The following is a 22,029-nucleotide window of genomic DNA, read 5'->3' as shown; positions in this document are numbered from 1 at the left end:
GGGTGCCAAACACGCCCGTGTACCCCCTCTCTGCCAGCCCCACAACCGCTCTCCATTTTTGTTATTGAAAATAATAAACCGCGCACATTGTGCCCCTGGATGGAGGTGGCGCATTTGCGTTGACGCAAATGGCGGCGGCGATGGCTATGGAAAGAGGAAGAAAAAAAAAAAAAAAAAAAAAAAATCGCGCCGGCTGCATTGCGGATGCCAAGCGACGAATCAAAGGCATGCTGCAGGGAGACAAAGAGGGTTCGATGCCAACCTCCAAAAACCTCCAACGGCCCACCGCCGGCTTGGTGGGCTGCCCGCCTGCCTTCTTGGCACGGCGCGAAACAAAATGGCGCCTCGCCGCACACTAACACACACAACATGGCCGCATTGTCTGGAGTCGGGCCCTAAAGATACATTTCCAGCAAGCGGAGCTAATCAATAATTGCTGTAATGTGACAAATCTTGTTTATTGTGTGAATTCACACGTTATGCCACACCAAAACATTTCTCCACCAATTCAAAACTTTCCAATTTCAACACATTTCCCTGATTCGGGACACATGGCAACTATTTTTCACATTCCCAAAAGTCCCAGTTTTCCCACATTTTCACATTTTACACCCACCAAGAAATGCGGAAGGCTGAGGTAAATATGGCAAATAATGTCTTACTGGATTCGGAAAATTGGGGAATTTGGGGAATGGGACAAACATTCAAGTCGATGAGACTTTCAACAAAAAAGGTTCCCACTCCAAATTCAATCTTTGTACATTCCGCGAGTTCCCACATTCCCAAATTTTAGAAATAAAAGTCCCCAAATTAGACATTTTACACATTTTCCTTACCGTTTCAAACCATTCCAACTTCAACATTTTCATCTTCAAATCTATTTGCCACATTTCAAGAATTCACAAATACACAAATTTGGCACTGGAAGAAAAATCCCCCCCCCCCCCCCCCACATTGTTCACTCACATTCTCGCATTTCAACAATGCAATCAATTCTACAGCATTTCATTCAGTTCAGTGTCAAGCTTTCGTCATTTTGGTTGAAATGACGTTCTCGAGTTTCCCCCCCAAAAAAAAAGAGGAAGGCCTATTCAAGTTTGGTGTTGCCCGGTTAGGCGTACAGCAGATGCAAAGCGCAAAAGAGAAAGCGCTGGCATCGTCCCACAAAAGACACAAAAGAGGCTCCGATGCCAACCCCGGTGCCAGTGGCAACCATTCTTGGGGGCGCACTGTGCCTTCTGCTTTCCCTGGTACGCATCAAAACACAAAATGGCGCCCGGGCTTCGGTCACAATGTGCGAGCGCTGTGACCGTTTTTTTTGTTTTTTGTTTTTTTCCCGTCCCCAAAACCGAAAGTATTGTTGCCCGAGCCATCGCTCAAAAAAAAAAAAAAAGAGAACAAATAAAGACATCAAACGTTCACATCAGGGTTGTGAATAATAAGATCAAAGGCTCTTGACACCTTCGAACGAACACTCCTTCAAAACAAAATCAGAATGTCGAAGAATATAAATCATTGGTGCCATTTTTTTCAATGCGTATTCAGTCATCAAGCAAAATATAACCCTTATTTCATTTTGGTCTTTTAGAAAATGGATGGAGGAGCAGAAAATATCCATTCAGATGTCTTTTTTTGAAACCCTTCAAATTCCAGTTTGAAGACCGAAATGATTTGTTTCTAAATTCTGGAGATGACTTTTTTTTTTTGTTTTTTTTGTTTTTGGTCTTCGGACAGCAAGCCGAGACTTTCTCCACGTCTTCAAATCCATATCGCATCATTCATTTGCTCCGTTGGCGTGCAGTAAGACATTGAACACCTCTTTCGGGAACAAAGAATATTACATGACAGTGATGATCCTTTAAAAATTATAATAATAATAATAATAATTGTGTGATTCTAGTAAATAAGGAATTTTAAAATATATATATAGTTGTCACGCTTTTCAATTTCCCCAAAATCGGCCCCGATTAGAGTCGTCCCGATTTGATCACGTTCTCGGAAATCGGGGCCGATTTTTTGTAAAAAAAAGAAAAAGCAGACGTCACGGGCCGAGTCGAGGCCGTTCTGAGGTAGGCGGGGCTCACCTTGGTCCTGGACGTAGTAGGCCAGGAACAAGTCCAGCTCCTTGACCGAGACGGTGATGTGGTGCGGCTGGACGCAAAGTGCGGGGTTGGTGCAGTGCGGCGACTTGACCAGGCGCTCGCCGTCCGTACTTTCCAGAGGGATGCCTTTGAAGAGGATGACCATGACCAGGTCCAGGCGCCACACTTTGTCGGCCTGCCGCAAGCAGTCGATGCGGCGGATCTTGCCCTTCTGGTCCGGGTTGGACAGCACGCAGCACGGGTGCTTCTTGCCCGTCACGCTCAGGACAAAGTCCTCCCGGTACTCCTGCCGGATGTCCTTGCGCAGCTTGGCCAGGAGCCGCGAGGCCCACTTCTGCTTGACCTCGGCCTTCTCGCTCAGGAGCTCGTCTTTGACGGCGCGCTCCTCGTCCTTGGACATCCGCTTCTCGTGCTTCTTGAAGTACTTGCGCTTCCGCGCCTGGAGGTTGAACCACGTGTAGGCGATGGCGCGGACGTGCGGGAGGAGGGCCTCGATGAAGGGATGGAACTCATCCTGGGGAGGACGGGACATGAAATCAACTACTTGGACAGCAAAAATGAGAGAAACATACCCCAAAAAAATGCATTTGGGGATTTGTGTCATTGCACCTGACACCAAACAAGATTTGGTAAGAACTGCATAAACTTCCATCAACTTCCCCAGAAATATTACGTTTTTTCCTTGCAGATAACTTCAAAATACACGCTTCCTCTTTGAAAAATCGCTCTTTTTGTCAAAATATTTCCTTTCTGCAAGTGGCTTTATTTTTCCTGATACCTTTAGAGCTTTAAAAAAATAATAATCATCAATCCAAGCATTAACTTGTATAAACTTCCACAGCAAAAAACAGAAAATCAAAAATATATATATTCTTTGGAAATAAGTGTCCCTTTTGTCCAAAACTGTTTGTAAACACGCTCTGAAATAAATTCAACATTTCAAAAGTTCCACTGTAAAGCAAAAGGAAGTTGTCAAACTGTAAAACTCAGTTGCTCTCATGTTTTTGGGTTGGTTTTTGTTTTTTTCCTCGTGGAGTTGTACAGGTCAGGCGAGGCGACCTCGCCCACATTTTGGGACGCACATACCTCGGGTCCATAATTTCCAACATGTCATATAAATGAACGGGCACCGTGATCGCCTTTCTTGACAAGCGCCAAACAACGATCAAATGATTCCGCTCGTGTTGTCTTTTGCTTCAGGGGGAATTCAAGTCGCTGAGTTGCTCTTTTGGAAAAAGAAATAGTTGCGAAAAAAGGCATCAGGAAAAAAGAACGGACGCTGCGCGTAGCTCACGGGGTCGCTAGCGACAAAAGACATTTGAATCATATCACCTTTTTGTTTTAGCCAATTATCCGAAATTTGAGACCACATTACAACACCCACAATTACATGCACATTTGAAATTGTTAAAAAAGTGATGCAAATATGTAAAGCAACTCAAAATGTTTTGGGACCCTCTGTTTTTTTTTTTTTTTTTTAATTATTATTATTGTATAATAATAATAATCCTCCAAATGATGCCTGAAGTGCGGCGATGTGGCGGACGGTGATTTAAGAGCACAAAATTCGTGTGTAGGCTCCGACACACGCAGCGCCTGCTGACTTCTTGCAAAGCTCGGATCACTTTGGGAAAAAAATTACAAATCGCAAAATAGCTCACTTGAAAAGCGGTAAATGTAAATGACTTTATTTTATTTATTCATTTTGCTATTCCAAAAAAGCATTAAACTGCTCAGATCAATTTAGAAAAATCATACAAGCCATTTTTTTTTTTATTATTTTTTTTTTTTACTCCTTGGTTCTAAAATGCAAAGTGACTGTTTTGCTCTTTTAGCAAAGCAAAATTGTTAAATTGCACCATTTCTTAAACACCTTCTATTTTTGATGTTTTTATTTTATTTATTTTTTTTAAACAAATCCAAATCCTGTTAAGATAAATAGCTTGGCCGGTGGGAGGGTGGCGGGGGGGCGGGGCTGCCCTGTACTTCAGCCGGGGCCATAAAAAGCACAATCCTCTTAAGCGCAAACTAAACCACATCTCAGTCAATCACTTACTTAATGCCAAGTAAAATATAAACAGTCAAAGTCAGTCTGCTTGGACCTTATTGTGAGCCTCATCTCCTCGGTGAAAGTGGCTTTATCTCCACACACACACACACACACACACACACACACACACACACGCACACGCACAAGGAGGGAGGGGGTTCCTTCAATAAAAATATACATTTTGAAACACTTGAAGCTGGCCAGGTTATTAGAGGACAGCATTTTTTTAAACTCTTAAAGGGCCAGAAGACCTTTTTTTTTTTTTTTTTTTTTTTTTTTTTTTTAAATGATTGCGTTGATTCAATTGTAGGGAAAAAAAAAGTCCATAAATACCTGAGTGAGACAAATTGGAGAATACATGACGAGTCGGAGGAGGAGGAGGAGAAGGAGAAGAAGAAGAAGAAGAAGAAGAAGAAGAGGGGGAAAGGAGTTGGTGCTGACTTTTATCGTGCCATTCCTGCACAGCGAGCCCAACTCATCCGCGGCGAGCGAGAAGAAGAAGAAATCCTCCGAGAAAATCCATCAACTTTCGCGGTCCGAAAGATTGTCGAAACGGGCGGTGGGGGAAAAGGTGGGGAAAAAAACACACAAAAAACAAAACAAAAAAACAATTGCAGCGGGCGTCAAAGTAAAAAAGCTGCAGCGTGTTTTCCTGCACGCGCGCGTGTGTTTGCGTGTGTGTGTGCGCGCGTGTGATGTTGCGCCCTGAGCTCAACTGCCTCATATGCGGCGCACCTTCGCTCCTGCATGCGCGATTCCAGCAAATCAGACCAACTTTTTTTTTTTTCCTAACCAACGTAATTACACGCTCACACCCCTCCTCCTCCTCCTCCTCCTCCCTCCCTCCCTCCCTCCCTCACTCTCTCACTCCTCCTCTTGCAGCCATCCACAGAGCACCTTGTCTGCAGAATCACTCCTTTAAAAAAAAATTTTTTAAATAAAAAGGGCGCTTCTTGCACTTTGGACCAGAAAAAGTGGGTTAATGAACAACGCAACTATTGATTACACCCACCAAAATGTGCTTTCACTTTGCAATTCTATTAATACCAATAATAGTAACAATAATAATAATGGGGAATGTCACGTACCATTGCACTGTACTGCATTGGATTTAACTGAAGGTTGACTGCCCGGTTGAGGCACACATTTCTCAACTTTTTCAGGGGTGGGGGGGTGAAAAAAGTGGAAAAAGTCGGGAGCACGTCGCGTATCCCTCCCCTACTTTTTTTATGCTCGTCTTCCTTCCTCTTCCAAGTTTTTTTTTTCTTTTTTCCAAAGTCCAGTGAAGTTGATCCAAAAGGGGAGGCCGGCTCGGCTTGTCGTCCCCGCCTTCACTTTCACTGGCGGCCAGCCTGACCGCCAGCCTCGCAGCGCTTCGCTGGGAAAAGAGAGGAAAAAAAAAAAAAAAAAAGAAAAAGAAAAAAAAAAAACGTCGTCCAGACTTTCCGCTTCAGAAGCGCCTTCAACGTAACATTTCGGCTCTTTCGCAAACTCGTCCACGCACGAACCGAAAACTATTCTTTACATGGAGCGTTCAATTTAATACACTTCGAATTGCATTTCAAGCTGTACTCATCATAAAATGGCACAATAACAAAAGCTTTTTTTGACTCTTATTTTGAAAGACAACTTCCTGTACTGATGTACTACGTAAGCTTGACGCGGATACGTTTCCCCTCAAGGGTTGGCATTCCGGGCCCTGATTGGCCAGAAGCGGGACACCCCGACCGGCCCCACCTGGGATCTTACTTCCGGTCGTCTGACGTCAGCATGGTGAACCCAAGTAAATATGGTGATGGCGCCCTCGGGTGGCTACAATCATAACTGCTAGAAGCCGCTTCCCCAATCAAAATAAATGTGTAATTAAATAAATAAAGGAGTGATTAAAGAAGTACTAATAATAACATCTGTCATGTAAAACGGGGATCCATTTTCTATTCCAGATTGTTGTTGTGTTGCGCCACATTTGCAAAATCGGACCTTGATGTCATTCTTCGTGCGTTGTACTCGTGCTGATTGTCAACCAATTGCCCCACACGTCCTGTGGAGCTTTCGCAAGAGCGCCCGGCATTAACCAGCAGCTCTCAACACCTAAAACCAAATGTATTTTTTTTTTTGTACAACCCCAATTCCAATGAAGTTGGGATGTTGTGTTAAACATAAATAAAAACAGAATACATTGATTTGCAAATCATGTTCAACCTATATTTAATTGAAGACACTACAGAGACAAGATATTTCATGTTCCAACTGATAAACTTGATTGTTTTTACCAAATAATCATTAACTTAGAATTTTATGGCTGCAACACGTTCCAAAAAAGGTGGGACAGGTGGCAGGAAAGAGTGAGAAAATTGAGGAATGCTCATCAAACACCTGTTTGGAACATCCCACAGGTGTACAAGCTCATTGGGAACAGGTGGGTGCCATGATTGGGTAGAAAAGGAGCTTCCCTGAATTGCTCAGTCATTCACAAGCTAAGTGGGGGCGAGGTTCACCTCTTTGTGAACAAGTGTGTGAGAAAATAGTCAAACACTTTAAGGACAACGTTCCTCAACATACAATTGCAAGGAATTTAGGATTTCTTCACCTACGGTCCATAATATCATCAAAAGGTTCAGAGAATCTGGAGAAATCACTGCATGTAAGCGGCAAGGCCGAAAACCAACATTGTATGGCCGTGACCTTCGATCCCTCAGGCGGCACTGCATCAAAAACCGACATCAGTGTGTAAAGGATATCACCACGTGGGCTCAGGATCACTTCAGAAAACTAATATCAGTAAATACAATTCGGCGCTACATCCGTAAGTGCAACTTGAAACTCTACAATGCAAATCAAAAGCCATTTATCAACAACACCCAGAAACGCCGCCGGCTTCTCTGGGCCCGAGGTCAGCTAAGATGGACTGACGCAAAGTGGAATAGTGTTCTGTGGTCTGACGAGTCCACATTTCAAATTGTTTTTGGAAATTCTGGACGTCGTGTCCTCCGGGCCAAAGAGGAAAAGAACCATCTGGACTGTTATGGACGCAAAGTTCAAAAGCCAGCATCTATGATGGTATTGGGCTGTGTTAGTGCCAACGGCATGGGTAACTTACACATCTGTGAAGGCACCATTAATGCTGAAAGGTACATACAGGTTTTGGAGAAACATATGCTGCCATCCAAGCAAGGTCTTTTTCACTGCTTATTTCAGCAAGACAAACCACAGCAAACCACATTCTGCACGTGTTACAACAGCGTGGCTTCGTAGTAAAAGAGTGCGGGTACTAGACTCTCATTGAAAATGTGTGGCGCATTATGAAGCGTAAAATACGACAAGGGAGACCCCGGACTGTTGAACAGCTTAAGCTGTACATCGAGCAAGAATGGGAAAGAATTCCACCTACAAAGCTTCAACAATTAGTGTCCTCAGTTTATTGAATGTTGTTCAAAGAAAAGGTGATGTAACAAAGGGGTAAACATGACCCTGTCCCAGCTTTTTTGGAGCATGTTGCAGCCATAAAGTTCTAAGTTAATGATTATTTGCTAAAAACAATCAAGTTTATCAGTTTGAACATTAAATATCTTGTCTTTGTAGTGTATTCAATTAAATATAGGTTGAACATGATTTGCAAATCATTGTATTCTCTTTGTATTTATGTTTAACACAAGGTCCCAGCTTCATTGGAATTGGTGTTGTACGAAGGGGGGGGGGGGCAATCATTTGACAATTTAAATATCAGTCAAAATGCGCAAAAACAATAGGGGTCATTTTCATATCATCCGATTAATTATGGTCATTTCAGTTTTTGTTTCTAATTTAGCAATGACTTTATGCTGTCTGAGTTTTATATGGGTAAAATGTGTCCACTGGAAGGGGTTTGCTGGATTCCAAAAAGTTTGAAAACCCGATTTCAAGTTCTCCCAAGCGATTCACGCACGCCTGAAAAAGGTCAGAATTGCTTTTATACGCCACCAGATAGCAGCAGAGCTCTAATGTTGTCTTAGTGATGCTCCTCAAATCACTTCAACATAGTTTATTGGCACCAAGGTAAGCATATTGTAAACAAATTCTATGCAATTATAACGGGCATCAATTATTCAGACTTTTGCAATTTGCAGTTGGGCTCACGAATAGCAGGGGTCCACTGTGCTTGCATTACTTTGGCCTGAACGCAAAAACTGAATAAGGGAGTTTTTCCGATTAATAATCGGTTATTAATAAAGTTATTAATTGCAAGTCGCAAACAAAAGACGCCAAACGCAGACAATAGCCCTGCTGTGCGTCAAGTAAATACATATTCAACGCGGCAGGCCTCGTCGTCGTGGGAAAGCCGCGGGCTGGACAAGGAGCTTTTGTCCAAATCAATCATTATTCATATAAGAATGTGTTGACATTACTCAAACCACAAATGTCATCAGAAGATCTTAGGCAGAAAATAGTTCCTGAATCCAGAGGTGGCAAATATACTCGCACGCTGTACAGAAAAGAAAGGACCAAAAAAAGTCCTGCAGTTTTTCACGCTGAAAGAGTAAAATGTCGTCAAAAATGACGACTCGAGTCCAGCTACCCGATTGATCCGTTTAAGTACACTGATGAAGTATTTGTACGTCCCACCACCGCTTGAACAAAGAGGTCCAAATTGGTCAGAGGTGTCCACTCACCATCCACCAAGTCCTGGCTGCCACATCGTAACACAGCTGCCATCTGACGGGCCTCTCGCACACGTTGGCAGCCATCGCGCGGGACGGGACGGGACCACGGAGCCCGAGAAAGCGCGTCGGCAGCGGCTCGACCGCCGGCTCGGACCCGAATGCGGAGACTCCGCCGGTCGTGACCCCGCGGGTGCCCTCCCCGCCACCCCTCCTCATAGAGACACCCCCCGCCCCTGAATGTGGATTAATGACAACATGGCAACAACTGCCAATCATATGTGAATTCATGTTTTGTGAGCTACGTTTGAGATTAAAGTCACTTTGTGCAATAATCTCCACCGCAGACAACATTGCAACATTATTCCTACAGCATTTACACTCGAAATATGGCCGAACATCAAATCTTTTTCTTTTTTTTACTTACAGAAAACATAAATAAATTCAAAATGAGTTTTGCGAGCATTAACTTTTTCAGAAATCTATCTTTTGTTTTGTTGTTTTTTTTGTTGTGTTTTTTTACAGATAATGTGAAAAGAAAAATAAGTAAAAAAAAAAAAAAGAAAAAAGAAAGAATCCCCCCGCCACAAGTAGCAAAATTTTAGACAAAAGTCTGATTGAGACAAAAAGTCGTGCTTTACTGCCATCTGTGGCATTTGGGTGCCAAGAAACAGTAATGAAGTGTGTTGAGGAGTTCCACTTGGTCAAATGTAGTACTTTACCGCCATCTTGCAGCACCTTGGTGCAAAGGAATTCTGTCAAAGTGCGTTGAGGAGCTTCATTTAGACAAACGTAGTACTTTGCCGCCATCTTGGTGCCAAATAACTCAGTTGAAGTGCGTTGAGGCACTTCATTGAGACAAAAGTATTTTGATGCATGATTGGACCGCAATAATGTTTTATTGCCATTTATTAATAAAAGTGAATATTCATTGTATATTCAACACATCTCAATGACTAAATAAAGCTCCTCGACTCACATCGACATAGTTCCTTGGCAATGAGATGCCATAAGATGGCGCCAAAGCACTACTTTAATTGCGTAAGTGAGTTGTTCAGCGAAAAACAGAGGAACACCCGCAGGGGTTTTTTGTCGTTGAGGTCGCAATTCAGCGACAACAAGACTCTCAGGGTGGTAAATATTTAAATGGCAACAGGTCGCATTCAAAGACAAAAAGTAGCCATCAGTCTGGAAGAAGTCATGCGATTATACGAAAAAAATCTTCGCAGGCCCCCCAAAAAATCGATACGTTTCATCGTCTTGATGGGATTAAGCGTTTCTCGTTCAACTTTTAATTGGATTTCTACTTTCTACAATGAGAGCTTATTTGAAAATCAATAGGCCAATCAATAACCTGCGTGTAAAGGAAGTCGTCAATGGAAATTCACTGGCAGACCCCGCTGGGCGAACGAAACACACGGGAAATGTCCCTTAAAATACGAATGACAATTTAGTTGTGCGTTACAGAAAACAAGTTTATCTTGACAGCAAGCGCGGACGTGGCCAAATTGGCGCCAAACGGATCCGGGAGACTTCAGAAGTCCGAACGCCGCAAGTGGAAACTCGAACCTTGACGCGATATTAGCGACCTGGGGCAAACGCATCTTTCCGCTTAATCCGTGTCTCCCAACGCCAAGCCGAGGCAGGTACACGCCGCCTCGGGACGTCCCGCAGCACAAAGTTGATGTGATTATTTTGTTGATTATTATTTCTTTTGTTCAGCCAGATGTCACGGACAGACCAAGTGGCAGGTGGCCACTTATTGAATTAGTCCACTCCAGCAACCATTACGAGAGATTAAGAGCTTCTCTCGACGGCCGCTATCGAGTAAGGGACTCCTTTAGCAAATTAAACGTTGATCCGGTCTCGTTCAGGTTGACCTTATTTGCTGATGCCGTTTGTGTGTGTCCTTAATTTTGAAACTGAGCAGGATGTGCGACGATAAAGTCTCGTTTATTTTGCTTTGTTTGGGTTTTTTTTGGCTTCCGCGGAGGTTATCTTGACCTGGATCTCGCACAGGATTGTTGACAGTTCAATTTGTTTGCCCAGTTATCCCGGGTTGGCGAGCACAAAACGCCGTGTGTGCGTTTTTAGACAACACACGTCGATTATGTTCACGGCTGTGCACGCGTTACGCACGCCTCACTAAGACGAGAGAACTTTTCAGGACAATGGAACCGCCACTCGGGCTCTTAAACAGATCCAATTCTTATTATTTCCAGAGCATGCATACATCATGGGCGGTGGAGTCCAAAGTACTTAATGCATAGTGATTTATTCCCCTTCTATTTGGACAAAAAACTCAAACAAGTGCAAATTAACAGAACACTTTTAAATAACAACGTTGCTGTTTTTGTAGTAAACAAAGAAACCCCATGAACGCCACAATAAATACACTGTGTTCCAAATTTCGGAGAAAATAAGCTTATTGCCGTGGTGGTTTTGTTCAATAAAATCCCCATTATGAGAAAGCCTGCAAACCACATTGACTATTTAGAAAAATGAACAAAAAGAGCACTTGCTTCATAATTTGAAACACACTGTAAGCAACATAAGCAGTGGCATAGTGGAATCACATTCAATCATAATAATATCATAACGACATTCGTAAGCTGTCGAGTGTGATCAATAGACAATTCGTAATTGGCCACACATTTTTGGAAAAAAATAATAAATACAACACCGGAAAAAGATAACAATAGAAGACAAAAGGGGGAAAAGAAGAATAAAAGAAAAAAAAGGAGGAAAGAAAAACAAAAAGATTTTAAAAAATATTAAGAATTGATAAAAAATTATATTTACATTCATTTTACAAAAAAGATCCAGTGTTATGTGAACAATAACAAAGCCACAAACGTCACCCAATTCTCCAAAAAAATAGCATTTAAATTTTTTTTTTTTAAAAAGACACACGAGAAAACATAAAATACTTCAAACCCAACCAAACAGCAGCATAAACATATTATTTTAAATAGAATTTAAAAAAAACATCCATCTTCAAAATTGTCGCCACAGATGCGATCTGGAGAAATACAGTTGGAAAGCGTGTCTTCAAGAGTACCATTGATGGTCGGTGCGTAATATTGTGGGAAAAAAATACAACTGCAGTAAAACTTTTAAACTGGAGTGTTTGTGTCATACGACATCATAATAATCAAACCAACCTGAGAGGGTTTTGCTTTTACCGGCTGTTTCCATGGCATGACTGCCAACAATAGCGTTGAGGGGGGGGGGGGGGGGGGGGGGGCTACACGTGGGCTCCGAAGCGGCTCCCGGCTTGGAGCGCCCGCCTGCTTCGGAGCGGCACGAACCACAGCGCCTTCCGGTGGGTGCCGCACACCTCGGCCAGCGCCCGCTGCCACGATTGCTTCAGGCCGTGTCTGCGGAGGGCAAAACCACAAAAGTCAGGAGAGGGGATCGGAATCGGAATCAGAATCGGCAATCGACGACGAATCAGAAGAAGAAGCTGCGAGCTTACATTTCACTCGAGAACTGAGTCATCTTCTCGATAGTGGTGGTATCCTGTCAAGTATCAAGACATACATTCGGTATTTGTTCTAAATTCCGTTCAAATTTGAGCAATTTCCTTCTGTCTGATCAACGACCGCAAATAGGCAATTATCGGATCTCTCTAAACGATGATGGCGATCCTTAAAACGTGTGGCCAACAGCTGGATTCCATATCCAATACCTCCAATATCATTCAAAACTCACCTTACAAATTTCCCCTCAAAATAAATGTTTTACAGATGATTTGATATTGAAAAAAATGCACCCGAAGCGCTCACCGAGAGGACGCCGACCAGCTGGGAATAAAACAAGGCCGAAATGCCGCCGAACATGACCACGCCCGTGATCGCCGAAGCCCGCAGCAGAGCCAGCTCGTGCCGCGTCGTGAACTTCTCCTGGCGGCGGAAAAAAAACAAGTGGGGAAAGAAGCGGCGGGGAAAAGCGTTGGCGTGTGACGGCAGAAAGCCCAGTACCTGGTCCAGGTGCGCGAGGGGCTGGAAGTAATAGTACTGGCAGAAGTCCAGCGCCACCGTGAAGCCACTAAGGACCTGTGTGTAGAAGCAGAGCTGCAGGAAGAGCCAGTGATTGTCTTCCCCCACGCAGTTATTGATCCTGGAAGGAAAGTGCAGTCACGTTTAGAATGGCCAATGTTAATAGTTGAAACTGAGAATATTCAACAAACTAGGAGCCCAAAACACTCGAATAACTAACTGTATCAGAGTTGGCCCGGCCTCCAAACTCAGAGCAGAGCAGAATTTCTAGTCAGCTAAAAGTCTTGTCGCCCATATTTACCTTATTCACAAAAACAATAATCCCCCGCACAATCGCGGTTCAAAATTCAAAAAGTCACCGAATCATGTAACTTTGTGCTCGTTCTGTAACACACTAAGATGCCACATGATGACGCCAAAGCCCAGGCCAACAAGGAAGTAGGAATTGTTCTCAAGGAAGAATTGTTGCGGTGATACATCTCGAAGACGTCAGGGAGGAGCTAAGATTAGCCTGGGTTGTCAGTGGAAATTACAGAGCATATTCGCTGTATGTGCATATACATGCACATTTCTGTTGCATTATTATTCTTTTTTTTTTTTTTATCCAAACAATCTAAACACTATTTATTCTTTTTAAGGGAGAGATGTAAGATGCGTTTGAAATGATATTGCGCATTTCGGTTACCAGTTACCAGGGACAGTGGTGGTCCATCCTGCGTACACAGTGACCACAACGACTGCAGTGATGGGTCCTTTTGGGTCGCATGAGGTTGCACTTGTTGCACAGTTCCCAGTGCTCTCGCTCTGAAACACAAAGTCAGCAACCAGGTGTCGGACTCCAACGCCCCCGTGTCGTGTCCGTTTACGTACCGGAATGAGGTATATGCGGGTTCGTCGGAAGGTGGCCGGGATCCGCCGTGGATGCCCTGAGCAGGGCCACAAAGCAGAGCGCTGACGTGGCGTAATAACCTGGGAAAAACACCGTGCAGTGGAGGGGCAGCAGGGAATCATCCCCGCCATTTTCAATTCGCAAAAAAGATGAGAGGCACTCAATGCTTTTATTTCATTTGTTTTTCCACATTTCAATTTTAAACTTAGATCCAAAAATACAAAATGTCAAAATGGGCCACAGGTCTGAATTTAATCTTAATACTTTTGGTTGGTGAATAAGGAACTTAAATATATGTGGGGAAAATATATCTTCGCATAATCCGGACTAAAACCACCAGATTTCATGCAAGTACAGTGTACCTTGGAAAGTTTCGCAAAGTAGAATCATGTTTGAGGCGTTATTGTACAGTAATTGGCTGCAATGAGTTATATCTGGCCACTAACTGAAAAATCCACTGAAGTATTTGTACTTCCCACCACTGCCATTTTGTATTTTGGATCGGAGTTAAAAATTGAAACGTGAAACTTTTTTTGTGTGTGTTTGATTCCTTTTGGGGGGGATTGTGCAGTCCTTACAAATGACGATAGCCCAGGGAACGTGGCCTTCTCTGTAGTGCGGCAGCAGAACCAGCTTGGGAACGAAGACGGAATTGTAGAGCCAGATCCCGAAGACGACGCTGACGCACAGCCAGCCCGCGGGGTCCACCACCAAGTGCAGTCGGGGTTTCATGGCTCTACCAAAACAAGAGGGGATAAACGGCACAAGCAACTTGAAAGAATATTCAAGACTAGTACAAATGGAAAATGGAGGATTTTTGTTGGCTAACACTATCAAGAAGCCTCAATTAGCTTCTTTTTGTGTGATTTTCTTGACGTCTTCCTCGTACTTGTTAAAACGTTTTGTTTTATCGCGGCCATATTTTAATCATGCGCTGAAACTGGCTCGAGCCGGTTACTCAACTCTTTAAGCCATCGAGAGGAAGAGGAAAAAAAGTGACAAACATGACTCAGCAGTCCTTCGTTATATTTTGTGTCAGCGGGTCCGTGCCGCTCAAACCGACACAAAACTGTGACTTTATTAGAAAGACAGTTTTTCACGTTTTAAAAACATATCACACAGCTAAGTTTGTTCTTAACCGTTTAGCCCAGCAGCTAACACTCGAATATTAGCATTGACTTGGAACCCTGTTACTGTTAATAGCAAAATTTAAATTCGATACGATTCACAATGTAACTGGTTAGGATTTGATCAACAATATTTTCTAAATGTTTTTTTTAGTGTCTGAGTATCTGTGGCAGGTGAGCGCCAAAAAACAATATCAAAACATATGACAAATAAAATACAGTACAGTACATGATAAGAGTCGAGTTGATGCTTGAGCTAGATGAATCAAATATTTATAACATGCTTTCTTTAGTTGTTGTTGTTGTTTTTTTAACATGAAAAAACCTAAAAGGTCTTTTTTTCCCTTTTCTTCAAATGGTGACCCTCCAATTCTGGAATGACCCTAAAAGTGGATAGGATGTGATTTGGATCCATGACATCAGTTAGAATTTCATGAAGATATTCAGGAATAGTATCAATGGAAATGTATACAATTTTCGTTGGCTAAAAATAGCAAGAAGACTCAATACATATTTTTCTTCTTAACATTAGTTTTGTAAAAGTGACAACACTATCATTAGCTAGCATACGCAATTATTACCCTGTGATAACCGCGTGGGCTTGGCGTGCAAAATATGAATGCTCGTTTTCTGCGGTGGGTTAAGTGCTCGTTCAGTTCCGAATATTACCCACGTCATTTAGGAATTAAAATATGAAAACATACTTTTTGGATGATGTCCCACACTGCGCAGGTGGCTTCGTCAATATTTCCGCATTCAACCCTCCATGGGCGGGACAGGAAGTGTCGGTGAAAAATAAGAGCGCACTTCCGGTTACTTTCAAAAGAATAGCATTCGCTCGTGAGGGGGAAATCTGTGACAAAAAAATATATAAATGGAATACGATGGATTTCAGGGCCACACTATCATTATATCATTGTTTTATTACTATCATTGTTAAGTTTTCATCGTTGAATCTTTGCACAAAAAAAACATACATTACATGAGCTGAAGACCACCCCCCCTCCCTTACCCCCCTCCCCCAAACCCACCACTACAGTTACAGTTTGCTCAAAAACATTTAAAAATCAACGTAAATTACAGCAATGTTAAAACAAAAAAATAATGCGAGATAAAATCAAAAAACCCTGAAAGAGATAATATAACAGCAACAGCCAGAATAATCATTAGAATACGATACCCAGCACCTTAATACAAATGATCAAGTTTGAAAGAAAAACTGACTTTAAAGGAAATAAAATAAAGGACAGTGTCATCATGTTAGAATGTGACCAATCCTTGTCCCACCACATCCCGTTTCCATCCCGTGTGTGTGTGCGCGTGCGTGTGTGTGTGTGTGTGTGCTTATGCTGCTTCAACAAACTGGAGGCGAGCATGGACAAAGAAATTGATGCAGGTTGGGGCATTGGAACATTTCCCTCTGCGTTGTGGCTGTTAGAATAAAAAAAGGGGGGGGATTTAAAAAATAATAATTAAAAAAAATAAAATAAAAAAAAAAAGCAAAAAACAAAAAGGTGTGGTCATCACCACCATTAATACCATACATTTGAGAAATCCTCAATTTGGGGGTTTGGTGCTGAACCTGGATGATAAATGTGTCCAAAAGGTGCACGACACCAACAGAAAAACAAAACAAACAAAAAAGGCAGCAATGATATGAACTGGACACGACCCCACCGAAAGAAAAACAAACAGAAAAACTGCACACATTTTACAAATCCCAAATTAGTATAACAACACCAAAATATATTATCAAATCAAAAGTATGAGAGAGTAATGCACCATTTGCCGTCGTTTTTGGAGATCTTTCCGACACGTATGCGCTGGTTGTGCATTTCACTCTTTGGGACCAGTCAAATGAGGCGGTAAAGTGTGTTTGTGGTGGTGGGGGAATCAATTGCGGGGGGAAGGTGGGTTAGACATATACCTCTCTTTTCCAGTGCACAACTGTGTTGAGAAAAAAAAAAAAAAAGCCATAAAAGAAGGAGAATACACATTTTGTTTTGGGTATTAACGTCATGTCTAAATGGCCTGGGCTGACCTGACAGAAATCAAAGAGGCGGGGAGGAAAGGGGGAAATGGATGTAGGGTGCGGAAGGTTTGGGAGGAGGAAGGTCTCGTTCGGGCAGGGGCATGAAGAAGCCATCCAAAACCATCTTGTGTGGGCGTGCGTGCGTGCGTATGTGTGGACATGAGAGCCAACAGTCCTGGCTCAGTTGGGAGTCCAACAGGAGAATATGAACACTTCGGGGGGGAAACGCCAAGGCTCCGCATTCCGTCACAAAGTTTCAGCTGATCCTTCATAGAGAATGTGCCGCACCGAGATCCCCGGCCAGAACCGTTCTACTAAAAAAGGGGCTGTGCGCAGAATAAATAGTAAGGAAGTGAGAGGAGTGCTCAGGAGCAGACCCGACATGCAGAAGAGTGATGACGGGGGACGAAAAAAAAAAAACTCAACAAAAACAAAGAAGAACCGACTGCCTTGGAACCAAAACCTCGAGACAGTAAGGTGAGAACGGATAGCCCTGCTGCAAACCACTGCTGTTATGTAAAATGGACCCCAGCCTGCTCAAAACCTCCTCCTGCATCCGCCCTTCGATCTCCGCTCTCCTCGCCGCTCACAGCTTGAGCTCGTTGGCGATCTTCGACGCAATGTTCTTGAAGGCGATGGACGTGCCCGAGATCCGCTTGAAGCGCACGCCGTTGAGGGAGAGCCGCGGCAGCTTGCACACTTCCATCTCCCACTGGACGAAGTCGTCGCGCGCCGGGTTGCCCGACACGCACAGCAGCATGTAGCGCTCGCGCAGCTCGTACTCGCAGCTGTTGGAGTCGAGCACCTTGCGGATCTCGCGCATCATCTCCGTGGGCTCCATGGACGACGTGGTCTTCATGGACCAGGTGAAGCGCAGCGAGCGCGGCTTGGCCGAGTCCTTCTGGCCGGCGATGGCGGGAGGCGTGCCCGTGCCGCCTGGAGGGGCGATGAACAAAGAGGGCAACGATAAGAGAAGATGGCAGACGAACAGGTCGCGAGAATACCGTGGAAAACAGTGGTTGAATCCACGAGTCCACACGTGTCAAAATCAAGGCCCCGGGGGTCAGATCCGGATTACTTTACTTGGCCCGCTAAAGCAAATCATGTTTGTCTACGTCATGTTTCTTACTCAAATTTGTTTCATAATTACACATTTTATTTACTTTTAATAATGCTGAGATACTGCAGCATATTGTTGTTGTTGTTACCAAACCCTTCTTTTAAAAACAAGTTGAACAAACTATTTTAAACTTGAAACTATGAGCAGAGGGTAGGGACTGGATGTTATTGGCATCGACGATTGTGTGTAGTGAATCTATGAATTAAATTTTTCCACGATATTCTATTTTGTTGAGATGCACCTATACATACCAGTGTTCCCGGATCCTGGTGAGGAATTGTTCTCGTCATTGTTGGAAGAGGAGGAGAGAACGCCGCCGGACGTCTTCTCGGACTTGTCCACGGTGCTGCTCAGCATGGACCTGAAGGAGGGGGGCGGTGCGGGGGGAGGGTTGGAAGAGGCGGGAAATAATTATTTGAAAAGCGGAGCGAGAATAAAGAGGAAGAGTGAGACGATGAGGACAATGAATGGACGACGACAAAAAACAGTTAAGTACCCCTGTGTGTGTTTGCGTGGGCCTCTCACGACTCGGTTGTGTGTTGACTGTGGCAAACACAAACACGCATTTGGGTACAGGAAGGCTATAATTTCCCCCTCACTCACACGCACCCACATAACCATGCAGGATCACCTCCACACCATCACTCGCACCACTAATCTCCCATCCTGATTGGCCGAGCCGTTAGCACCGTCACCACCCGATTAAATCCCAGCTCAGAGATCATCTACTGCGTTTGGCTTCAGTCTACTGATTAGCTGGTAGGCGGGTCGTTCTGTTCTGGAGCTCACCTGCTGCCCTCTTCCCGACCCTCTCCCTCATACGGACTCCTCGGGAAAAATCAACACAAGTTTAGTCTTTTTGGGCCATAGCCAGCTGGGGGGGGTAAACAGTAAACCAGCTGGTCGCGTACGGTCCGGCAGAACCCAACCACATATCAAATTCCACTCCGGCCTTAAGGAAGACTTCCAATTATGCCAAGATCCAGTTGAGGACTATACATGGCCCACAATGCTTTGCCAGCACACTCCGCAAAGACGGCTGATGTGAAATGAGCGAGCGATGGGCTTGAATAGTTTGGTTGGTCATGATTGAAATGCTTGGGATAAATATGTTAGGATCACAATATACATATGACACACACCAAGACAAGACAAGAAAACATACAAAAACAATTATTGTTGTTTCTTGCCAAAAGGAAGATGGCTTCAAGAAAAACAGGCTCAATGGGAAATCTGGTGCTCCATTTTGCATGCTCATTGCGACATCATGGGATGCAAAACGGCTTTGTGGCATCCAGAGGGAACAAAACATCGATACAAGATACAGTGGTGCCTTGAGAGCCGAGTGACCCGACTTGCAAGTTGTTCGAGGTAAGAGCCGCCGTTTGGACCTTCTTTTTTTTTTTTTTTTTGCCTTGACTTGGCAAGCGCAAACTTGAGATCCGAGCGCGGTAACAATAAGCAGCAGTTTGGCAAATGGTGAACAATTCTTCAAAAAAAGAGGCTTCAAGCTGTTTAATGGCACTCCCAGTTGAAGCTTACTGTCAAGCTTAACATTAAAACAATGCATTTTAAAAAAGCCTAATGCCAACAAACAAGGCAAACGCCATTGACATGCGAACAGTTAGCGTCAATAGGCGTGGTTTTAGAAGCAACAGATGTCTGAACACAAACACATTGACAGATAATATAACAACACTCACAGGCATATTATTCTGTATCCTCGACGCAAAATGACTAATATTACAGTATCTTTCTGAGTCACTTACAGTAGCAGTACAAGTAGTACTATTCTTCTTCGTTTGTGTCTGCATAACTGTAGAATTGTGTACTGCCTCCTGGTGGCCAAGGCGGGCATGCCAGAAGGAGCAACACAATGAGCTGCATTGCAGCATAAAATCCTGATGCACAAATTGTTTAATTCTTTAAATGTTATTACGCTGTTTTTTTTTGGGAGGGGGCAGTAACAGATTAATGGGATTTCCATTCATTTCAATGGGAAAAGATGATTAGAGGTCGGCTGATTTGAGTCACAAGCGTGGTCACAGAATGAATCAAAGTTGTATGTCAAAGCACCACTGTACGTCTAAATGTACCTCAGCTCATCATATGGAAATGTGGGCAATTCAATTGGCAGTGTTCATTACATGTTCTGACCATCAGGTGGCACAATGGTCCAGCGACACAACTTGTATAAAAATGAATGACAAAAATGTTTTTTCAAAGCAGCAAGTCGGATGACATTTTTCCCCCTGGAAATGTAAAATGACTTGCATCATGCAAATAAACATCGAGAGTGTGTGTGTTGACAGCATTAATGTCCAACCAGAGGTCAAAGTTCCAAGCCAGCCAGTTCTGTTGCTGCCACTGTTAAAAGAGAGCCAGTGAGAGGAAACACAGTGACAGAGTGCAGCCTTGGGAAAATAAAGCCCCATCCCTCCGGTATCCGCTCCTCCTTTCCACCTCCATCCAGTCCCCCAAATCCACCATTGCCGCTGGCCCGCTAGTGCAGTGATTCCCAACCGTGCCGCGGCAAATGATCCAAATGATCATTTACGTATGACAATTCCTATAGCTTTGTTCATCTATGCTACTCACATTTGGTGACAGGCAAATGCTCTTCCAGTCGTGCCATGAGAGTTTTCTGATGTAACATATGTTGCCTTTGCTCAATGAAAGTTGGGGAAAACTGCACTAGTGGGACATTTGAGCTACAAATCACTAAACTCGCTTTTTGGGTGGGGATGTACAAACAAAACCAAAATTCACAAGTGTTAACAGTTAGCAGCATGTGATCTTATGACTGATCATGATAAATTCGATTCTAATTGTGTACAATTATTAATAAACTGGTGACATTAGTCATTCGTGTAGGCCTCTATCCAAGGGGAAGAACACTACAAGTTGCTTCTGCTGCTAAGAGAAAAAGGTAGGAAGCCGTTTTGGCTGTTCTCGCTTACAGAAGCTGGCAATTAAATGTTCGTGGGGTGGGGGGGATGCGTTGGGTGCTGGTGGGGGCGAAGAGAAAGAGGGCTGAGGTGTTATTGTGTCGCGTGATGGTGGTCGTGATGAGAGCGAGCAGGCGCGTGAGTGAGTTAGGTGCGTGGGCGGGTGCGGAGGGACATTAGTGGCATGAATAACCCCCCAGCCCCCCACCCCAAAAAAAAAAATGGGCCAAACACAGCTCAACTCAAAACCATTGCTTGTAAAACAGGAAATTAATAAATAGGAGAAAGGATAAGGCTCAAGGCACAGGGGAAGATTTCAACAAAGAGCTGCACAAAACACCAAAAAGGGAGGAAATACTGATATGTAAAATAAATATGAAGAGGAGAATATACGATATATCAAGCCTTTATAGTTAACGTTGGGGATGTTTGCCTACCTTCTTGGAAACCTGAACGAGAGATTTCTACAAAAACAAAAGAGGGATAAGAAAGAAAGAGAAAGAAACGTATGTATAAACGTGTGTATTAACGACACGCTGCCTTCTCAATAGCAAATTTGCACTCAAAGGATCGGAAAGACATGGAGAAGAACTAAATCGTGGCCTTCGGATTGCGTTACTGTAATACTGTTCACGTCTAATCAGACATTATCAGACGCACAACAGGACACATGCGCTGGCTTTCATTGGCTTGCGTGTCACACAGTGGTCACACTGGTCGAGGTGATCCTGAGAAAGCAAACGCCACGTGAATACAGGAAGGATGTTGATTAAAAAAAAAAAATACAAAATAAAAAAACACGCGCACTTACCACAGAGAACAAAACAACAAGCTGAGTACACACACATGGAAAACAAACGACCGCGTGTGTTTAAAGAATCAGCTCCAATCCGTGATGTAAAACATCTTTGCTGTCGGGCAGGAACGTTTAATGTCCAAATTTGGTCAATTTCATATTTTTTCACAAATCCATACTATTGGTTATAAGGTTCATCCCGAAATGTCACCCAAAGCCCAATATCTACGGCTGCAACCAACTATTATTTTAATAAGCGATTTATTTGTCAAATATATTTGATTAATCGATGAATCAGATTTATATATATATAAAAAAATAACATTT

General features: G+C 43.4%; 3 protein-coding genes across 20 annotated transcripts in view; all 3 read right to left on the bottom strand.

The window, feature by feature from the left end:
* The window catches only part of LOC133472438 (nuclear factor 1 B-type), a 59,046-nt gene extending 53,515 nt beyond the window's left edge, over positions 1 to 5,531 (bottom strand). For 3 of the 6 annotated variants that reach the window (XM_061763196.1, XM_061763200.1, XM_061763199.1), the window contains exons 1-2: positions 4,486 to 4,991; positions 2,085 to 2,616 (exon numbers count right to left, since the gene is read on the bottom strand). In XM_061763196.1, the coding sequence (XP_061619180.1) occupies positions 2,085 to 2,616; positions 4,486 to 4,512 (559 nt within the window). In that variant the 5' untranslated portion in view covers positions 4,513 to 4,991. Of the gene's footprint in view, positions 1 to 2,084; positions 2,617 to 4,158; positions 4,453 to 4,485; positions 5,213 to 5,240 lie in introns of those variants that run through there. The other 3 variants (XM_061763198.1, XM_061763204.1, XM_061763201.1) reach the window with 3 other exon arrangements.
* Positions 5,532 to 11,045: 5,514 nt separating this feature from the next.
* zdhhc21 (zinc finger DHHC-type palmitoyltransferase 21) lies at positions 11,046 to 15,668 on the bottom strand. 3 transcript variants are annotated; one of them, XM_061764431.1, is made up of 8 exons: positions 15,511 to 15,668; positions 14,258 to 14,415; positions 13,661 to 13,759; positions 13,483 to 13,594; positions 12,773 to 12,911; positions 12,578 to 12,694; positions 12,268 to 12,311; positions 11,046 to 12,169 (listed from the first exon to the last, which is right to left on the bottom strand). In XM_061764431.1, exons 2-8 carry the CDS (start codon positions 14,409 to 14,411, stop codon positions 12,037 to 12,039), a joined length of 798 nt encoding a protein of 265 aa, XP_061620415.1. In that variant the 5' UTR covers positions 14,412 to 14,415; positions 15,511 to 15,668; the 3' UTR covers positions 11,046 to 12,036. The 3 variants fall into 3 exon arrangements, with proteins under 3 accessions (XP_061620415.1, XP_061620416.1, XP_061620413.1); XM_061764432.1 differs by having other exon boundaries at positions 13,476 to 13,594; positions 13,661 to 13,716; XM_061764429.1 differs by having other exon boundaries at positions 13,476 to 13,716.
* A 193-nt stretch (positions 15,669 to 15,861) lies between these two features.
* Positions 15,862 to 22,029, bottom strand: part of mark2b (MAP/microtubule affinity-regulating kinase 2b) — a 30,279-nt gene continuing 24,111 nt past the window's right edge. For 5 of the 11 annotated variants that reach the window (XM_061764425.1, XM_061764417.1, XM_061764422.1 and 2 more), the window contains 4 exons: positions 21,344 to 21,370; positions 18,748 to 18,786; positions 18,210 to 18,319; positions 15,862 to 17,774 (listed from right to left, as the gene is read on the bottom strand). In XM_061764425.1, coding sequence (XP_061620409.1) covers positions 17,425 to 17,774; positions 18,210 to 18,319; positions 18,748 to 18,786; positions 21,344 to 21,370 — 526 coding nt within the window. In that variant the 3' untranslated portion in view covers positions 15,862 to 17,424. The remainder of the gene's footprint in view (positions 17,775 to 18,209; positions 18,320 to 18,747; positions 18,787 to 21,343; positions 21,371 to 22,029) is intronic. The other 6 variants (XM_061764420.1, XM_061764426.1, XM_061764418.1 and 3 more) reach the window with 5 other exon arrangements.

This window comes from Phyllopteryx taeniolatus, chromosome 23 (genome assembly GCF_024500385.1).
Source record: "Phyllopteryx taeniolatus isolate TA_2022b chromosome 23, UOR_Ptae_1.2, whole genome shotgun sequence".
Classification (NCBI taxonomy): Eukaryota; Metazoa; Chordata; class Actinopteri; order Syngnathiformes; family Syngnathidae; genus Phyllopteryx; species Phyllopteryx taeniolatus.
This window is presented reverse-complemented; position numbering and strand designations above follow the sequence as displayed.

Bases quoted from the DNA above. Each gene is read 5' to 3' on its own strand.
- zdhhc21 (XM_061764429.1), bottom strand. From the start codon at position 14,411: ATGAAACCCCGACTGCACTTGGTGGTGGACCCCGCGGGCTGGCTGTGC. The intron at 12,912-13,475 runs GTAACCGAAATG...CTTTCCTTCCAG, and splicing joins ACCACTGTCCCTGGTAACTG to GATCAATAACTGCGTGGGGG. The intron at 12,695-12,772 runs GTACTGGGCTTT...TTCCGCCGCCAG, and splicing joins CCCTCGCGCACCTGGACCAG to GAGAAGTTCACGACGCGGCA.